The sequence below is a fragment of the Zingiber officinale genome, chromosome 7A (genome assembly GCF_018446385.1).
Source record: "Zingiber officinale cultivar Zhangliang chromosome 7A, Zo_v1.1, whole genome shotgun sequence".
In the NCBI taxonomy this organism is placed as follows: domain Eukaryota; kingdom Viridiplantae; phylum Streptophyta; class Magnoliopsida; order Zingiberales; family Zingiberaceae; genus Zingiber; species Zingiber officinale.
The window spans coordinates 112,084,574-112,104,516 of NC_055998.1; the positions used below are offsets into that span (position 1 = coordinate 112,084,574).

Sequence of the window (19,943 nt, forward strand, 5' to 3'; positions counted from 1 at the left end):
GATCTATAGGTCATTACCTGATGCAATCTAGGCGGCAACAACTTCTCCTCGTTTATACGATGTCTCGTATTGGGTGGTACTTGCGCTCTATTGTGTTTACTTGCCTTATAGACTTATGGTTTCTTTGAGTTTGCTACTGCACCAACATTATTACAATAAATTGTAATAATCTTTGGACAAACCAGAAATCATATCTAAGTCTATCTTGAGGTTATTGAGTCATTCAGCTTTTATGGCTACCTCAGAGGCTTGCCATATACTAAGCTTCTATGGTGGAGTCCAGAAAAACACCTATGGTTATCACTTTTCCACAGTTATGACTTTACCTCCTAAAGTAAACACAAAACCCCGAGGTTGACTTATTATTGTCCTTATCCGATTGGAAGTCAAAATCCGTGTAACCCACAGGGACCAAATTAACTGCCTTGTAAGCTAGCATATAATCTCTAGTGCCTCTAAGGTACTACAATATATGATTTACTGCAGTCCACTGTCCTTGTCTAGGGTTACTTTGATATCTGCTAACTATGCCCTTGGCAAAACAGATTTCTGATCTCGTGCATAGCATACATTAGGCATCCAACAGCCGTAGCATAAAGAACTGCCTTTATTTCCTTTATCTCCTTTGATGTCTACAGAGACATATCTTTAGATAAAGTTACTCCATCCTGAAAAGGTAAGAAACCTTTCTTGGAGTTTTGTATGCTTAAAACGAGCAAGGATTTTTCCGATGTATGAAGCTTGGGATAAGTAAAATATTCTTTTCTTGCGATCCCTTATTACTTTGATCTCAAGAATATATACATTCTCCCAAGTCCTTTATATCGAATTATTTGGACAACCATACCCTTACTTCTGACAATATTTTGATATTGTTTCCAACTACCAAAAATGTTATCTAAGTATAGTACAAGAAATACCACCACGTTTCCATCACATCTTTTGTATACACAAGACTTATCCGGTTTACTAAATCCATAGATATGGATTACTTTGATAAACCGGATATTCCAAGACCTTGAAGTTTTGCCTCAGTCCATAGACTGATTGAGCTTGCACACAAGATGCTCTTAGCCCTTTGCAATGAACCCTTCTGGTTGCTTTATATGGATGCTTTCATCAAGACTTCCATTAAGGAATGCTGTCTTGACATCCACTTGCCAAATAGATAAAAGAATCCGGATAGACTTAAGCATGGCTACCAGTGAAAAAGTTTCTTTTTTCATCAAGCCTTGCTTTGAAAGTTACTACCTTCCTTTCTATCCCTCTTTTCCTATTATTGACCTTTTTACACCCAAAGGCTTTTACACCATTTGGTGGTTCTACAAGTTTCCAGATTTTATTAGAATACATATATTCTAATTCTATTATTCATTACTCTTTGCCAAGATGCTTGCATCTTTATCTTGGAGTACTTTATCATATGACCGGAGATCAGGTTCATGTCCTCCAGGGATCGAATCCAAAACCTCTCCCAAAACATGAACCTATTTAGGTTGCCTAACAACCCTCCCACTACGACAAGACACTTTCTGCAATTGTGTATCATTTGTGATACGTGTTGCAGTTTTCTTGTGGTATCTCATCTTGTACAGTTGGTACTAGGTTAGACATGTCCTTTATTATTTCCTTAAGAACAAATTTACTTATGAGCACGTGGTTCATTATATAGTCTTTTTCTAAAAAATCAGTCATTGATGCTAACAATGACCTTCTGATTTTTAAGACTATAAACCTACTTTTGTTTATCTAGGATAACTTACAAACAAGTGAACTCCTATCCAACTTATCATTGTCTCTATAACATATGTGCTGGATTTCCTGAATCCGAATATGCTTCAAAATAGGTTTTCACCTATTCAGCAATTCTATATGAGTAGAGAGTTCTAACTTGGAAGGTACTATGTTCACTTTCGTTTTCAGAGTTTATCCTTAAAACAAATTTGGTAATTTTCTGAATAACTCATCATCTATCTAATTATTCCATAAGAGTCCTTTACCTTCTTTCTACTACACCATTCTGTTGGGGTGTACCAGATGCAGTTAGTTGGGATTGAAATCCAACTACTGATAAGTGACTCCTAAAATCTCTCAAGAGGTACTTGCCACTACGATCTTCCATAGTGACTTTTTACTTTAACATTTCTCCGCATCAACCTTGTACTCTTTGAACTAATCAAAGTACTTAGTCTTGCGGTACATTAAGTAAATTTATTTGTATCTTGAATAGTTGTCTATAAAATAGACAAAATATTCAATACTACCTCTTGTCTGGATAGTCATAGGATCACACAAATCAGAATGAACCATTTTCAACATATCTTTAACTCCATACCCCTCGGACTTAAAAGCTTCTTGGTTATTTTCCTTCCAAGTAAGACTCGCAGGTTGGAAAGATTTCCACTACTAATGAACCCAAAAGTTCATCAGCTACCAATGAATCCTACTCAAGTATAACCTAGCTTTAGATGCCAAAGATATAATTGGTTCATTTCTAAAGGTTGCTTTCTCTTAAAATTAGAAGATGTGTTACTAATTTCTATTTGTTGCATCGTAGGAGTTATTGGATTATAAATTGTCAACCATCATACCAGAATAGATAACTTCCCTATTTTTCTTGATAACAACTTTGTTATCAAAATAGACACAATATCTATAATAGTTTATAAACTGAAATCAGGTTCTTTCTAAACTTGGTACATAAAGATAATTACTTAAAATCCATATTTTATTCTTATCAAAAGATAAACATCTCCCACTGCAACAGCTACCACTTTTATAGTAGTGCCCATGTGGACGGTGATTTACCTTTCATTTAGTTGTCGGGTTTCCTGGAACCCTGCAATGAATTGCAGACATGATTAATGGCATCTTGTATCTACACTCCAGGTTCTGGTAGATAACACCACTAGACATGTTTCAACTAATGAATTAAATACACCTAAATTGTTCTTAGTTCTAAGAAGACAGTCTACCTTAATGTCCAAGTCCTATTTCCAATCATTACAATTGGGACTACTAAGTCTTTTCTATAGTATGACTACTAGGGATTGACAAACATCCTAAGAATCACAAAAATATTTGGTCAAGATCAACTCCTTAAAATCTCCATGAATTTTGTGTATACAAAATCGAAGAGGAGATTTTATTCATTAATTTTATTATCTCGTCAACTTTACTTTATGACGAATAAAATTAATAGTTGATCTGTCTTTGATCAAATATTTGGTCAAAACTCTTTGAATTTAAAATAACATTGATTCCTCAAACAATATTATTTAAATTCACCAACACCTCAAACACCGTGAATTTTGCATGCCACGTTAGTGTGGACGTATACAAATTCATCATTTGTAAGAGGAGGGTTTTACCCATTGACTATCTTGTCAATATAACTTTTTGACAAATAAAATTACCTCAAACACCATGAATCTTGTATGCCACGTTAGTGTGGACGTATACAAATTCAAACATTTGTAAGAGGGGTTTATTAGTTTTATTATATTGCCAATCTAGTTTTATGACAAATCAATAGTTGGTTTCCCTTTAGTCACACAAGTGATAGTAGTGACTCCGTTGGGGAGGATACTATTAAATGTGTCTAAGTGTATACCATTACTTGACACTAAGTCCATTAATAAGATTATGCCCCTTCCGTTGGGGAAGATCACACGCTCTTAATTAACTTCCTTTAGTCATCCAAAATTGGAAGTCTGTTCTAGTGATCCACAAACAAGCACATCCGTTATGGAGGAAGGCACTCAGAGCCAACGCGCAAGCTTGTTTGCATCACTTACAAACCAGTAATGGAGACCATGGGATTTACTTAAAAATCCCTCTCCCACTTAGTTATTTATAAATGAGGAATTTTAACTATGCTAGCCTACTAAATATGTAAACCAACATGCACACACAACACAATATAAAAGCAATAAATAGAAAATCTAATTTTCAACTATTATGGCTTTTATCTCTAGTTGTCCTCCGTGTGTTGTCATCCCAAGTTGATGTCATATTTGGCCACTGCCACCGGGTCTAGCTGTCGCATCCATCTTGCTCCTAGTTCCGCTGCGCCTCTGGTCCTTAGAAGGTTCCACGCTTTGCAAGATTCGATCCGCGACATAAATAGAATTTTACATTTTTGATCCTATATTCCATAAAAGGAATGTACATGTATCTAGATCAAAAATAAAATCCTAATAAAACTAAATACAGCTCCTGCTGTATTTTATAATACAATCATGCACACATATATAAATGCCCTTGACATGTCCAAGGGTCCAATCACACACATAATAACTAAAAGCCATAATAGTTGGATCCTGCATCCACAAAGTTAACACATCCTACTATTATCCTGCCTAAATTATGTATGACATGTGCATAATTAAACTAATACCAAATACACAGAGGCAAAACCCTAACTCTGATACCAATTGTTGGTTGCTACTCGGAAAACCTAGAGGTTCCACTGTACAAAAATTTTGTACAAAGGTCTGAACCTTTTCCTAGCTACCATGTGTTCTTTTAAATTAAATTTTGGATCGCCTGCGGAACTTAACACGTTTGATCCAAAACTTAATCTATTTGTTCTTTTAGGTTTTGACTTGGGTCTCCTGCGGAACTTAACACGTTCGACCCAAATCACCTTAAGTTATTAATTCCATTAAATATTAATTTCCATAATCGGTTCCCAGTACTGACGTGGCGAGGCACATGACCTTCTTGGATATGGGAGCAACCACCACCGACTAGACAAAACCTTTTATAGAAAGCTAATATTTAATTCCCTAAAATAACTTTATGTTAACCGAAAAGAACAATCAAATCACAAGGAAAAGAAAAAACAAAAGAACACAACATCGAAAAACATATTCGAAATTATTGAATCGTAAGCCTCTTGTATTTGGTATTATTTCCATAAATAACTAGTATGATGCGGAAAAGGAAAAACTACTAGTTATACCTTCTAGAAAAACCTCTTGATCTTCTATCGTATTCCTCTTCTAACCTCGGACGTTGTGTGGGCAACGATCTTCCGAGATGAGAAACCACCAACCACCTTCTTCTCCTCCTAGCTAGGTTCGGCCACAAAGAAAGAAGCTTCACCAAGGAAGAAAATCAAAACACTAACCAAGCTCCAAGAGATGCTCGCTTCCTCTCCTTCTTCTTCTTCTTCTTCTCCAAGTAGTATCCGACCACCACAAGAGCTCCAAGGAAAGAGAGGGGTTCGGCCACCACAAGAAGAAGAGAGGGAAAGGATGGCCGGCCACACCAAGGAACAAAAGAGGGAGAGAAATAAAATAGAGGTTGTATCTCATGAAGGCACCCTCACCCCTTCTTTTATATTCCTTGGCCTAGGCAAATTAGGAAATTTAATTACAATAAAATTTCCTTAATTTCCTTGACATGATTTAATTGAGAAAAATAAAATAAAATTTCCCAATTTAATCTCTAATGGCCAGCCACATTAAAAGAGAAACAAATTAGACAAGTTTTAATCAACAATTAAAACTTCCTAATTTGTTTCCGGAAATTTTAAAAATTAAAATTTCTCTTTAAAAATCTCTTCATGGTTGATAAAAAGAAATTTCCATAATTTTAATTTTACAACATGTGAATAATTTTTAAAGAGAAAATAAAATATCTCACCAATCTACAAATAAGGAAAGAGATCTAATCTTTTTCTTTAATCTATTGTAGATCTTTTACAAGAGAGATATTTTAATTTTAATTCTCTTTAATAAATTCTATCTTCCACATAATAAAAATTAAAATTAAATTTCTTTTTTAATTTAATTTGGCCGGCCCCCACTAGCTTGGGTTCAAGTTAGGGCCGGCCACCCAATCTTATACCTAGGCCGGCCCTAGCTTGGCCGGCCCCCTATTGGTGGGTATAGAAGGTGGGTATAGGTGGGTATAGTACTTTATAAATAAGAGGCTACGATAGGGACCGAGAGGAGGAATTGGTTTTGGTCTCCCGATAAAATTAAGCATCCCGTGTTCGCCCCGAACACACAACTTAATTTTATCAATAATAATTCATTCCACTAGAGAACTATTATTGAACTACCGCACTAATCCCAAATTATATTTTTGGGCTCCTTCTTATTATGAGTGTGTTAGTCTCCCTGTGTTTAAGATATCGAATGTCCACTAATTAAGTGAGTTACTGACAACTCATTTAATTAATATCATAGTCCAAGAGTAGTACCACTCAACCTTATCGTCATGTCGGACTAAGTCCACCTGCAAGGTTTAACATGACAATCCTTATGAGCTCCTCTTGGGGACATTATCAACCTAGTATCTCTAGGACACAGTTTCCTTCTATAATCAACAACACACACTATAAGTGATACCATTTCCCAACTTATCGGGCTTATTGATTCATCGAACTAAATCTCACCCATTGATAAATTAAAGAAATAAATATCAAATATATGTACTTGTTATTATATCAGGATTAAGAGTACACACTTCCATAATAACCGAGGTCTTTGTTTCTTTATAAAATCAGTATAAAAGAAACGACCTCAAATGGTCCTACTCAATACACTCTAAGTGTACTAGTGTAATTATACAGTCAAGATAAACTGATACCTAATTACACTACGACCTTCTAATGGTTTGTTCCTTTCCATTTTGGTCGTGAGCTACTGTTTATAATTTATAAGGTACTGATAACATCATCTTCTGCATGTGGCACCACATACTATATTATTTACAGTATAAATTAATTGAACAACTACAACTAAATGTAGACAATTTGACCAAATGTGATTCTTTATTCATAATGAATGTTTACAAAGCTTAGGCTTTCAGTATACACTCCAACACACTCAGCGTTCGGCCGAGAGCTTGCCTGACAACCGCTCGACATTATTTTTTGTCGCTCGGTCGATACGTTGGTAGCCGCCTGATCCTTTGCCCGATCGTCCACTTAGCCACGTGCTTGTTTCACTCGACGTTCTTCCGATCACCTGGTCGGCTTCGTCGTGGTCGCACGCTCTGCATCGCTCGTCCGCTCGGTCTACTCATAGTCCCGTGTGTCGCTCGGTCTACTATCATTTTACTCGTCGCTCGCTTAACATTCTGTCGCTCGCTCGGCATCGGTCCGGTTGCCGACTTGGCATCATTTCTCATAGTTCGCTCGGCATCGCTACCATCTCTCGCGCGACGCTCTCTCGATTACTCGGTTCACATTTTTTTCAGTTGCCTGAGCGACATCTCCTCGATCGCGTGCTCGGCTCGATCGCCCTTCTTTCTACCTAATCAGCATTATCTCCGTTGCCTAGACCATACTATGTCTCGTCGCTCGATACTACTTGAGTCACTCGCTCGACATCGCCACATCTACTCATTCGACATGATAAGACGAGCCCAGTGATATGATTTCTCGTTCGGTAGCGATTCTATTTTGGGCTTGGTCTAGTCAATCGGACTTGCGCCTCCTTCGACTAGACTTGAAGGGGAGGCTTGTGATGCGGATGAAGTTGGGGCAGATGAGTGATTGGGGAAAAAGGAGAGGGTATTTCAGTCTTTTGGCATGAGTAGGATTTTGATTAAGAGGTAGCACTGTTCATGGAAGGAAGAGGTCGATTCACGTTTTTCTCCGCCGCTAGCCAAGGAAGACCTTTCTCCTTCTCACACCCTTTGCCGGCGCCTACGAAGCCGTCGGGGCTCCCTTCCTCTCCTCCTCTACCTCCTTTCATCCAGCCTCTTCACTCCAGCGCCACCACCAGGAGGGGAAGTTGGGGTTTTTTGCCGCCACCCTCGCAACAACGCCGGCTAGGGTCACCTCGCCGCCTCCGCCAGAGATCGCCGGCACCCTGGCAGTTCATGCCCCTCCAGGTCGCTCCTTGCCAACATCGCCGCCGTCATCATCTTCCACCAGCGACCGTACCTCCTTTTCATGTCGTCGTCATCGTTGCTCCTCTCCTCGCCGGCGCAGACGCCACTGAAGAGGATCGTCGCAGCCCCCAGCAGGCATTGCCGCCGTTTCCTGCGGCCACCCCCGCTGCCACCAATGCGTGTCGCCGCCTCCAGCGGGCGTAGCCACCGCTGCCTCCTCCCGCGGCCATAGCCGCCGCCTCCAGCGGGTGTCGCCTCCTGCAACCACCGTCGCCCCCTCCCGCGGTCACAGCAGCCGTCGCCAGTGGACGTCGTCACCCTTCGAGCAGTCGTTGCCCGCGTACTGTTTGTTTGCTCCGACCTTCGAGTCGAGATGGGGTTCCGACCATCGAGCCGTGTTGTGTTTCGCTATTCATATTGTTATCACGCTTGTGAGTTACTTGTATCCTCCGGCCTACGAGCCGCTATCATATCCGGCTTGCGTGCCGTGTGCCGGCCCGCGAGCAATTATCATATCCGACTTACGCGCCGTCCTTTTGGATCCCTGTTGCATTGCATTCCAGGTCGTCGCTCTCAGATTCGACTCCTCAGTTGGCTCACACGCATCTACTCGTCAGGGCCATGACGACTCGATCGGCACCACGATCCGCTCACCGACCCATCCGAGGGCGCCCCCGGGGCCAGGGTACGTCATTGTACTCGTCTTGTATTTATTTAGTCATGCCATCATTATTCAATTGTTTATATATTCATGGGACCCGCCTCGAACATCGGGGGTACCAGAGATCGGGGTGACCCGGTCGCTGGCTGCAGGTATTGTTGACCAAAGGACTTCTGGCAACTCGGTCAACATAGAAGACAGCTCACCATCCGGGTCATGAAGATGCGGTCAGCATTCTAGACACATCACACCGACAGATTCGTCTTCTCAGCTTTCTGACAGGAACAATTTGTAAAATGAAAAAACTAAAGAAAAAAAATTCTAATTGCAAAGTTTAAGGTTTATAGTTAAGAGGGATAGTAAAATTTCAAACTTACTCTGTTTTATCCAAATTAACAATATGGATGGATAGATTTTTATATTTTGATATGGCATTGAGGTGAAATATTAAAAATTTAAAAAAAAAACTCATATTAGAGATGCCCTTATAGCTAACAAATTTTGATATATGATCAGCAAAAGTATTAATCATTGTTCTAAATAAATCATCCAGCAAATTCTCTTGATAATTTATTCCCTTCATAATAATTACCAATACAATACTGACATACTGTAACATCCTAGATAATGATTGCTCACTCCTTTTTCTCAAGTACCAACTTTGATGAGGTATACTAAGCACCTAAATCAACCACTACCATATCCAACAACCAATTTGGCAAAGCTAAACATCATCACAAATTTCTCATATTACAACAAATTTCTCTCTTTTTTTTTTTCCTTTCACAGAGACATAAAACCAACTCATTATCATCATTCAACTTCAGTTCTAAGCAAAGGCAACACTTAAACTTCACTCCTCTTCAAGCTTCCGCTTATCATTTGGTTTTCTATTCTCATCAGTTCTAATAGCATCCCACGAACGCAGCTTCAATACGCAGCTTCAATGGGGCTTCATTCAGTCGCCTTCATCCTTCCGATCGTGCTTGCAGCCATCACTACTGGAGCTCAATCAGATAGCTGCGAGTTGGAACTCCCAGCAGCTCTCAGAAACTACTCTGGCCTCTCATGCAGACCCATCTGGAACAACTTCGTCCTCAGAGTAAGCCAATGCTAATCATGTCTGATCTTTACATTAAATGGTCAGAACTCACAACTTTCTATTGATGTCGACTTTCTTATCGCAGTATTCTCAGAACGAAGAAAATGTTCTGAGCATTGTTCTGTCCACAATCTACACGGTTGGCTGGGTAGGAATGGGATTCTCCATGGATGGAAGGATGGTTGGCTCCAGTGCCATGGTAGGTTGGATGGGCAAAACTGGGATCCCCCACATCAGAGAATTTTATCTGCGAGGTAAATCTGCGTCGGAGATTGTAGCAGATCAAGGGCAGCTGCTCTCCACTGCAGTTGCACCAAAAGTTCTTGTTCATCATGCCAAGATTTACCTTGCCTTTCAGCTGAAGTTTCAGGCCCCTCTTGCTCAGCAACACCTTCTGTTTGCAATTGGGACTTCAACTCCGGTTCATAAGCACCTGAAAAAGCATTCTGATAAGATCTCTATTTTGTTTGACTTTTCAACAGGTAATTTGTGCATGAACTTAGTAAATGAACGTGACAATTTAAATTCTCAACGTTATCTAACTTCACAGGAAGTTCATCTACTTCCACTTCTTACCTATACAAGCTGAAGCGGAGCCATGGAGTGCTTGCCATATTCGGGTGGGGCGTTCTGCTTCCAATTGGTGCGATCATTGCAAGATACTGCAAACAGTGGGGTCCCTTGTGGTACTACCTCCACACAATCATCCAACTCATTGGATTCATGATTGGTCTCGCCGCCGTGGTAACTGGGAAACTTCTCTTTGATGAGCTCCATGCGACTGTATACAGTCACAGAGGCATTGGCATCTTTGTCCTGGTTCTTGGAATTCTTCAGGTTTTGAAGTGAATTTGAATCCTACAGCATGAAGTTCAAATTTTGTGAAAAACTGTCATCTCATTTGTACTTACAACTCATGCAGGTGATGGCATTTTTTGTCAAACCTGACCAAGATTCCAAGATACGTAGGTACTGGAATTGGTACCACCACTGGGGAGGAAGGCTCGCCCTGTTCTTTGCGGCAGTCAACATTGTTGTAGGGATTCAAGTAGGAGATGGAGGGAGCTCTTGGAAGGTTGGATATGGCTTCGATCTAGCCATTCTCTTCATCACTTGCATCATTTTGGAGGTTTTGTTGTGGACGAGATGGTCCAAGAAAAATATTCCTTCACCAGCATTATAAGTGTCATAAATGGATTAAACCACATTTGATGTTTTGGGAGGTAAAGTTGTTGATGGTGTAATGTAATAGCAGTGATTCCACTGGTCTCCTTATGAATCAAGTTTGTTTGTTTGTTCTTTCTTAAAAGAGATTGAGTCAGAAAAATTAATCCTCATTCATGGATAAAGCATAATTCAGCATTGACAAATGGCAATTTTGTTATTAGCTTTCAGTCTGTGCTCTTGATAAATGAATATTGCTCTTCACATAATAGCAGGGCTAACTTGAGGATACGGCATCACGGTCCTTAACCCTCACATGTACATCACAGCCCTTAATCACAAGAGCTTTTCTTTTTCATGAAATACTAAAATTAACATGACCAATTGACAAGAACCAAACCCTGCAAATGAATTGAAAAGAGTAGGACTCACCAGTAAAAGATTAGAGAACCACGACCAAATAAATCTAAAGAAGGCGAGAACAACAGTTCACAAAAGACAATAAGAATAACAAAACTATTTTTGTAAACAGTAGCATATATTTGCTGGACTGAAAGTAAAAGATTTCCTGGTGTTTACTTACCAATAGCATTAGGTTGGAAAACAAAATTATCATCCATTGCAAAGAATCGACTTTAAAGTTGACAATACAATTAAAAGGCAAGAAAAGCAAAGGTCTATGAATGTGAATTGCAAAAAAAAATGGTTAAGGGGTCTTATAAACAACAGTATTCATGTTGTATAGTGGCAAATTCCATGTAAGCTGAGCCTCTCCATGTTACCGCATTACCTCCAATTCCGGCCTTCTTGGTAGGATTTGTTGGATTCCGCTTAGATGAGACAACTAACCCACTCATCAAAGTTAATAAAACTTCTGTACACAACTCTAAACTGGAGTGTCGCACTCACTTATCTAAGTTTATAAAGCTTCTTTTCACAACTCTCAACTGGAGTGCTGTAATCTCCCCTGTTTAAGGATTAACACCCCCAACAAAACTCAATTTTGAACTCATAACTAGTACCATTCCTACATGGTGGCATGTGAGGCCCAATGACAGTTACACCATCATGCAATCAACCCTTTTCAACAGCCTAAATTAGGTTCACCCAATATTAATTGTCACATTTTGCTTAAATAGGAGAACTAGCTCAGGACCAACCGCTAACCTAAAATTCTTAAGCCTGAGTTAATTGTTGCACTCATCTAAGTTTTAAAGCTTCTTTATTAGCATACAACTTACCATGAAGGATAGACTTAGTTTGCATTTTAGTTAGTAGACTATAATGATGCATAACAAAATCAGGATAAGGAAAATTAATCAGCAACGGTAATTAATGCATGTTAAATGCTTCTCCAACCCAAAAGAAAGAAGAAGTATCAATGCCCCTACCTACGGAGTTGACATAGGAGAAATGCGGGCATGATTATCTCATCTCGTGGAACTATGTTCCTTAAAGAGCATGCACTGCAATATGCGAAACAGAAACGTAGTCCTTGGTCCTTTGGACTTCACTGTAACAAATGTGCAAGCTCAAAACTAGATTTACAATGTGCTGGAAATCAGTAAAACCTCGCATTCCGATAATTAATCCAAAGTAAATGACAACTGCAACTTACAAATTTCACAGATAACTAGAACATGATCAACACCTTATTAGGGAGCAAATCCCGCAGATAAGTTGCTACAATCCACACAAAGTAAAGACCACGAAGGACATAAAGATTTCATTTCAGTAATGCAAACAAGAAGCACAAGAAATGGATTGAAGAAGAGACAATAAGCAGTTTAGACGTACCATGTGACTGGACTGGACGATCTGGAAGTTTGTAACCCTAATCGTTTTCATCTCGCATCGTTTTAGGGATTTGATTGCAGGATTACACGGGCCGTGCTGGTCCAATCATTACAAGGATTTGTATCATGTTTTGGTTTAACTTTATAATTTCGCTGAATTTTTGGATATTTTCACAAAATTTAGTCTAATTTAAGAATTTAATTTAAAATTTCCAATCAATTATAGGAATTTAACAAAAACACATCTTTCTTAAATGGAAGTTATTTATTTATTAATCAAGAAAATCTCTGATATATTTTTCTTCCAAGAATGTTTTTAATCACAGATGGAAGTTTATTTATATATTTTTTAAACATGTAACACGATGCATTTTACTTAAAATATCTGAAAGTTCATGATAATCAAAATTTTTGAAATTTAATAATAAACTTAGGATTTTGATTATATAAATGTTTGACTACCTAAACTGTCTGATATTTTATGTCTAAAAAATTTATCGTAATAGAAAAATAAATATTTATAAATTCCTCAGTGAGAAAAGTTTTTTGGTCTTAAATATTTATAATATTTATAAAATTATAAGAAACTTAATCATTTTTATAATATGGATAAACGGCAATCTAAACTTAAATGAGTTATTCAATCAATTAATTATATATATTTATAGCACGTGCTAATTAATTAGTGAATTATAAAATATTATTAATGTAACTCCACTCGAAGAATAACTGTAAATATAAAAAATCCAAAATTTTCAATTGGTTCAGTTTGTCTGTTTTTCATTTCAGTCGAATATATTGATTTAATTGCACCTTATTTACTTTTAGCCTCTTCTCCTTTCTTTATTTATAAATCGATCCCCTACGGTGAGCTCAGAGCAGAGGGGTATTTTGGGAATGTCAAATTGAATGGAACTCTGGGGTTACAGTTCTTATTATAACCCATCCGCCTTCTTCCTTCCCCTGTTCCTTCTCTTCTCTCTGGTTCCTATCTCTTCCATAGCTCTCGCTCCCAATTTGATTGCTTTTTCTTTCTCAGTTTCAACCTCGGAGAACCATATGAAGAAGAAATCCAAATAGAAGTACGAATCTCCTGCGAAAAAAGTCTGTAATCTGCGCGATCTGCTCAACGATTGAACCGCAAAGAATGGGAAGAAATGGACCTTGAATCCTCTTGAACTCGGACATGATAAGGTTACTACGATCATTTGCATCTCTATGGTTTTGTTGGTTCGACTTTTCCAGTGTTTTCCTTTTTTTTCTTGGGTCCGAGAAGCCTTGTGCGACGAGATCGATGGATATTTTATTTTGCTTTTGTTTTGAAGACGATTTTTATTTTCCATTTCTGTTTCGCCGATGGTCTCTAATGACTCTCAGGGTGGTGGATTGTGGCGATTGTTACTGGCTGTCGCCGTTCTCAAAACTGCGACTTGTTCGGGAGTTCTTCCTCCATTGAGCAGCGGAAGTTTGATTTTGGATGGTGTTCTCCATTGAGCATCCGAAAAGCAATCCGACCATGTCTTCTATTAGGATTTTGTTCTTCTCAAATCGACATCGCGTGGTTGCAAATCGCTGGTTTTGGTGGTTTTCACGAATAAATCGCTTTGGAAACCTGATTCCTTTTTGCAGACATTTCAGATCAAAAAAAAATTCCAGTTGTTTCTGTTCTTTCGACTATTTCGAGTGAGGAAATGGCGATCGCTTCGTATGCGGCTTCATGGTAGGTGTTACTCAGTGGAGATATGAAGTTTTCATCTATATCTTCGTTGTGTGTACATACGGCTGCTGTCAACCTTCTTCCGTCTGAAATTGAGCTGTGAAGTATCTTGTTCTTCATCGTTTTGCAAGTGGTACTCGTGATTTGAATCTCATTGATGCATCGTTGCTTCTCGTTTGTAGATTTACGAGGTCTTGTTTAGTTTCTCCTTTTGGTACCAAAAGGAACGTCTTTTCTAAGGTATTGCAGATTGAGGATTCTCAATTGAGTTCCCAATGGATCCGTATCCAAAATTTAAGTTTCTCTTAGCAGATTTTTGGTTCTTTGTTCTCCAATTTTTTTTCTTCGTCTGAACTTTTTCTTCAATCAGGTTCTTCTTCCTTGGATGTTTGAGATTTGTTGTCTTGATGCGTTTCCTTCGCCATTTCCAACCTTCCATGTTGCAGATTTCAGAGCCCAGACGTTATCGTCCTCGACAATGGTAGAAAACCCATCTTGAAAGCCTCCATGGAAGAGTACGACGCCGAGGACGTCCACGGATTCCCAAACTGCTCCCCTTTGGAACCCAAATTGTTGAGGGTGAAACACAGCTCCGGATCGGGCTACCAGTCCCCCAACCGCGATCGCCCCTTCTTCCACATCTCCTCCTCTGAAGCACCCCACTCCAACGCCTTCAACGGAGCGAGCCCTGACGACGTCCTCTTCCAGTGGGGGCACAGGAAGCGGTCACGATGGCTGAGAGCCGAAGGCCGAGCGTCGGTCGCATCGGCGGAACGCGGCGACGATTCGCCGATCCACTCGAGACAGGTTCTCAAGCTCCATCGGCGGTCCTCAGCGGCCACAGCCGGAGCCGGGGCCTTGCCTCCGCCCTGCGGGCCGTGTGCCACCAGCACGCGGCGGTCGTGCGTGCCCGGCCGTGGTTCCACGGCGTCTCTCGTCACTAGGTACACAAAGTTCCTTCCTTTCTTCTTTCGTTTCAATCGCTTGTACCTAATTTCTCCATTAAGTTGCCTTCTGCGTCTTCCACTCAACTTTTTTCACCATCCTTGTGATTTTTTATTTTTTTTGGTTCATCCTGTTCTTCCATGGACGCAGAGTACCCCTGGTCTTTGACCCGATTGCTAACAACTTCAACTAAAACACTTTCTTTTCTTCTGTTTTTCTTTTTCTTTTTCTTTTTCTTTCTGAATAATAAATCTGCACCGGTCTTTAAGGAAAAAAACATTTTTCGGTCTTTAAGCCACTGCAGTCTGCTACAGGTGGTAGCGTCAGACCTCTCTCTCCCTGTGTATATATATTAAAAGATACAATAATTCCATCTCATTTACTATAATTTTTAGTTTAGTGGGCATTAGAGTCTGTAGACAGAGCAGACCTGACCATCGTATCTTTTTTTCTCCCGAGTCCCACCCACTGACCGACCTCTCTCCTCAACCCCTTGCCATGATCAGGAGCGTCCAAGAGCGATCGGAGGGCCGAGCGCGTCCTGAGGAGCGCCGCTCGCCGGAGAAGCCCCCGAAAACCTCGCCCGCTTCTGCCTGCAGCGAGGCCGCCGATGCGTCGATGAATCCAGACCCCGTGCCCCCGTCCGATCCGAAGCCGACGGAGAGAATCAGTCTGGATCATTTCGAGTGGCCCAGGATCCATCTCTCCCTTTCGAGAAAGGAGAAAGAGGATGATTTCATGGCGATGAAGGGCACCAAGCTCCCCCAGCGGCCCAAGAAGAGGGCCAAGAACATTGACAGGACGCTGCAGGTACAAAAACAACAGCACCGCTTCTTCCATATTCCATCCCCGCTACGGACTCACAGCGAGCAAAATCATCGCAACTCGCTGCTCATTTTCGAAAGCCTTAAAATTCAATTACATATTTTTGTCTAACTTTTTTTTTGGGAATTTCGATTCCAGTTCTGTTATCCAGGGATGTGGCTGTCGGATTTGACGGCGGCGAGGTATGAAGTGAGAGAGAAGAAATGCAAGATGAAGGTATCCATTTCGATATCCCCCTCTCGTCTAAATCTCTTGCTATGCTATTCGTTGCTTCATCTTAATAATTCTGACTAATTTTATGGCTTTATTCGACCATTTTGCTTTATGTCTTTCAATGCCCCATGTCTTTGTTGGCGCTTTCAATTGGGTCTACATATGTTTTCTTCAATTTTATCTCCTTCATTTATTGATAATTCATTTTATCATTGAGGAATGAGGAATATTATCTTTGGCTTTCAGCAGAAGAAGAAGCGAAGGGGCTTGAAGGGGATGCAGAGTATGGTGGATTCAGATTCCGAGTGAAGATGAACGACGAGTGGCGATTCCTTTTATTTTTCTAAGTTCACGAACAATTCCTTGCAAATATAGTTTTTGTTTACCTTTGTTTTTTGAGATTGCCATTGATAGAAAATATTCTCTCTTTTTTTAATTCCAACTCATGAATAATTTTGTTAAATCTGAGAGGATCGGACATCAATAATTGATCATCGACCGTGCTACTGCCACTATCTATTTTCTTCGAAAGGTCTATATTTGATAAATTTAGAGGATGAAATAGCAAAACTTCAATAGAAATCTGGAGGGCAAAGTGAGTCGAGACATTTCTCAGTTCTCTCCGGACAGAGGCTAAGTCACATTGTCTTCCTCATAGCGATGATCGGGTCGCCTCTGCCGACCGATACGTGCTCTCGACCGTCGAATCCAAACGTTGCTGACCTCAGCGTGGACCCCAGCGGACCGGTCAACCGCACGCAACTCTTCCACTGCACCAGCTCCGGGTTCGGAGAACGTTCCGCTCCCAGCCGTTGCCCGTCCGATCTCCATCCAGCGGTCCGTAATCGTCCTAGTAGAATAAAGTCTCTCCTGTTCGTCCCCTTCGCCATTCGCCTCCTCCCCCGTCTTCGTCCTGCGTCGCGGCCACCATTTCGCAGGTCTCCCACGGCGACGGCGTCTTCTTATCTAGATCCAATCCAGCACTCTCAGCTTCGTTCTCGTCGAATCATCGAAGCCGAGGCCGTTTCGTTGTTTTCCAAGTTCGGCGATGGATTTCAACTGAAAGTTCCTGATTTTGACTTGATCGGCCGGTTTTTCCTTCTCTTGGCTGTTGCAAATTACTCGGCTCCGTTATATTTGTGGTATATCAATCACCGTATCCTCCCTCCTCTTCGGATTTCTTATTCAAAAGCTTGAAAAAGGTTCCCTTTTGGTTTGCAATCCATTATATGAATCAAGTCGCGCTTCGAATCGTTGATTTGTAATAGTTATGGCATCTATCAGAAGAAATATAACCGCGTTGCAGCGGGGTGGAGATTTGCACTACGGTGATGAAATTTTAGATTCCAGCTTCTCCGACAAACTGTCTCATTCTGACTTTACATATGTGAGCGGGAGAAGTTTGTTGAAGAGGCTTCTGACTTCATTGTCGAGTAGGATTCCTGATAGATTTACTAGCCTCCTGCTGCGACCAACGTCTCGGCTTGTGGATAGGTCGAAAGCGAAGGGTCTGCGTTGGAAGAAACTCTTCTTCCGCATTGCCCTTTTTTTCTCAGTAGGCTTGTTCATTGGTTTCGCCCCATTCTTTGCCGTGGATATTTCCGAGGATTTATCTCAGAGACGTCAAGATTTCTCCTTTCCAGAAGATCATGCAAATGCAGAGTCGCACAAGAACATTAACACGGCGCGAAAGGAGGCGGCTGAAGAATTGGATAAAGTCAAGCTTTTGATTGTTATCACTCCAACTTATGTTCGGCCATTGCAAGTCTATCATCTGAATCGTCTTGCCCACACATTAGGCAATGTTTCTCCTCCTCTGCTCTGGTTAGTCGTGGAGAAGTTCCAAAGGTCTGATGAAACAGCGAGGATCTTGAGGGGGTCTAGGATCATATACAGACATCTCGTGTGCAAGCGTAATGCGACCAATCAAAGAGATGCTTGTCTGAATACAGCTCTTTCTCACATCGAAGAACACCATCTCGATGGAATAGTGCACTTTGCCGATGAGAATGTAATATATTCAATCCATCTCTTTGATCAAATGAGGCAAATCAGGTACGCTCCTTTTGCTATGTATATTGCTTTCTGGATTTAGGTGGAAACTGATTGATTTCTGCTGAGATTAGAAGGAAAAAATAATAATTAAGGTGTCGAATTAGTTTTTTTTCATTAGGCATTTGTCTCTTTATGGTCCGTAATTCTCTATTGCTTTTGGCAAATATGATTCGTATGAAGTGAATCTGTTCTTCACATTAGATTGCATAAATGGATTTCAAATCCAAGTGAGATTGGCTTCAAGGGTTGTCCTTCCCACAATCCTATTACTTTTAATTCTGTATGATATAGTATTCTTATGGTTTTCTGGCTTTCTTGTTGTCAAAGAGAAAGTAGTTGTTTTGAATGCCATGAACACTGAAGTGCTTAAATGCTGAAGAAAATTAAGTAGCATTTTGTCTGTTGCTCAATTGCTTACTCCATCCTTCTTCAGGCGATTCGGTACATGGCCTGTTGCAGTTGTCACTGCTGCTCAGAAGCAGTTAGTGTTGGAAGGTCCGGTTTGCAACGGCAGCCAAGTTGTTGGATGGCATAAAAACAGAGGGAAACTAACCAGAAGGTCTCATTCTTTTACAGCGGGATTTGCATTTAACAGTACCTTACTATGGGAACCTAACAGATGGGTCCGTATCAACCCTGCGCCAAAACGAAAACATGGATTGATAGAGGAGGATTCTGAGGTTGATTTACCTGTTTATTCTTTGTAAACCATATCTTTGACGCAGAGTTTTCTTTTATGTATATATATAAGGGTTGTATTTTTTTCAGGAGATTGCTTTTGTTGAAGAACTCTTTGAAGACAAAGCCCAAATGCAAGGGCTAGCAAATAATTGCTCTTCGATTATGGCCTGGCGCCTTGAGATAGAAGCTCCACGGGTTCTTCATCCCAAGGGCTGGTAAGTTCACACAACCTAGTAACTTCTCAGATGATGTTCATCTTCTTTTTTTTCCTTTCGATTTAACTTGGCCATTTCTGCATGGATTATCGCATCGTAGATGTGCTCACTGAAGGAACTTTTATCGGCATTGAAAATTCTGATCAAACATGATGCGACATCCAGCAGATTGTCGTCTCATTGAGTTTGCACTGGGCCGCTGCTACATGAACAAAATTTTGATTGCCTGAAGAGAAAGCAAGGCCTGGAGACTATATACTCATCTTCTCACTTAGTTTATCTTCTTGAGCAATTCAATAGTGATTTTGTTCAAGATGGTTCACAAAAGTTGGAGCTTCAGAATTCAGATCCATAGAGTTTGTAAAAATTAGGAAACATGCTTCATTAATCTGTGCTTGCTATGTGGTATAAGTTTATAATATGTTCATAGAATGCTTCAGATTCTTGTAACACCTAATTCTTTGTTATTATGTCATATCAGAACAGTTCGTCCAATGCATTTTTAACATGCTAGCTTCTTCTTTATTGCAGTACAATAATAGCATATTTGAAAATGCCAAATATAGGCATAAAATGATAGAATTCCCTTCCTATCGAATTAAAATTAATAAAAGAAAAATCAGCGTAGCGTCTCTACGTTTCTTAAGGTAAATAGTTGAAGGAGAATATTTTTTCCTAGCCTTTAAATTTCCAATCGATTATATATATATATGCA

The 19,943-nt window shown here is 40.1% G+C and overlaps 2 protein-coding genes and 1 long non-coding RNA gene across 7 annotated transcripts; 2 read left to right on the plus strand and 1 right to left on the minus strand.

Annotated features, from left to right (window-relative positions):
* Window positions 1-9,256: 9,256 nt before the first annotated feature.
* LOC122002019 lies at window positions 9,257-12,690 on the minus strand. 3 transcript variants are annotated; one of them, XR_006117555.1, is made up of 6 exons: window positions 12,579-12,685; window positions 12,400-12,464; window positions 12,173-12,294; window positions 10,562-11,182; window positions 10,194-10,475; window positions 9,257-10,050 (listed from the first exon to the last, which is right to left on the minus strand). It is a non-coding gene; the product is annotated as an uncharacterized LOC122002019 (long non-coding RNA). The 3 variants fall into 3 exon arrangements; XR_006117556.1 differs by having other exon boundaries at window positions 12,173-12,319; XR_006117557.1 differs by lacking the exons at window positions 12,173-12,294; window positions 12,400-12,464 and having other exon boundaries at window positions 12,579-12,690.
* Window positions 12,691-13,530: 840 nt separating this feature from the next.
* Window positions 13,531-16,740, plus strand: LOC122002022. Of its 3 annotated transcripts, XM_042557047.1 has the most exons (6): window positions 13,531-13,771; window positions 13,955-14,297; window positions 14,741-15,238; window positions 15,746-16,049; window positions 16,203-16,280; window positions 16,524-16,740. In XM_042557047.1, exons 3-6 carry the CDS (start codon window positions 14,802-14,804, stop codon window positions 16,584-16,586), a joined length of 882 nt encoding a protein of 293 aa, XP_042412981.1. In that variant the 5' UTR covers window positions 13,531-13,771; window positions 13,955-14,297; window positions 14,741-14,801; the 3' UTR covers window positions 16,587-16,740. The 3 variants fall into 3 exon arrangements, with proteins under 3 accessions (XP_042412981.1, XP_042412979.1, XP_042412980.1); XM_042557045.1 differs by lacking the exon at window positions 13,955-14,297; XM_042557046.1 differs by lacking the exon at window positions 13,955-14,297 and having other exon boundaries at window positions 16,527-16,740.
* A 152-nt stretch (window positions 16,741-16,892) lies between these two features.
* On the plus strand, window positions 16,893-19,753 carry LOC122002021 (probable beta-1,4-xylosyltransferase IRX9L). Its single transcript, XM_042557044.1, has 4 exons — window positions 16,893-18,332; window positions 18,766-19,012; window positions 19,101-19,228; window positions 19,329-19,753. Coding segments are annotated over exons 1-4 (1,161 nt in total). The 5' UTR covers window positions 16,893-17,547; the 3' UTR covers window positions 19,330-19,753.
* The last annotated feature ends 190 nt before the right edge of the window (window positions 19,754-19,943 follow it).

Excerpts from the sequence above, each read along its gene's own strand:
- LOC122002022 (XM_042557045.1), top strand. Across the intron at positions 15,239-15,745 it reads ACGGCGTCTCTCGTCACTAG|GAGCGTCCAAGAGCGATCGG; the intron begins GTACACAAAGTT and ends TGCCATGATCAG. Across the intron at positions 16,281-16,523 it reads AGAAGAAATGCAAGATGAAG|CAGAAGAAGAAGCGAAGGGG; the intron begins GTATCCATTTCG and ends TTTGGCTTTCAG.
- LOC122002021 (XM_042557044.1), top strand. The coding sequence starts at position 17,548 with ATGGCATCTATCAGAAGAAATATAACCGCGTTGCAGCGGGGTGGAGAT. Across the intron at positions 18,333-18,765 it reads GATCAAATGAGGCAAATCAG|GCGATTCGGTACATGGCCTG; the intron begins GTACGCTCCTTT and ends ATCCTTCTTCAG. Across the intron at positions 19,013-19,100 it reads TGATAGAGGAGGATTCTGAG|GAGATTGCTTTTGTTGAAGA; the intron begins GTTGATTTACCT and ends TATTTTTTTCAG.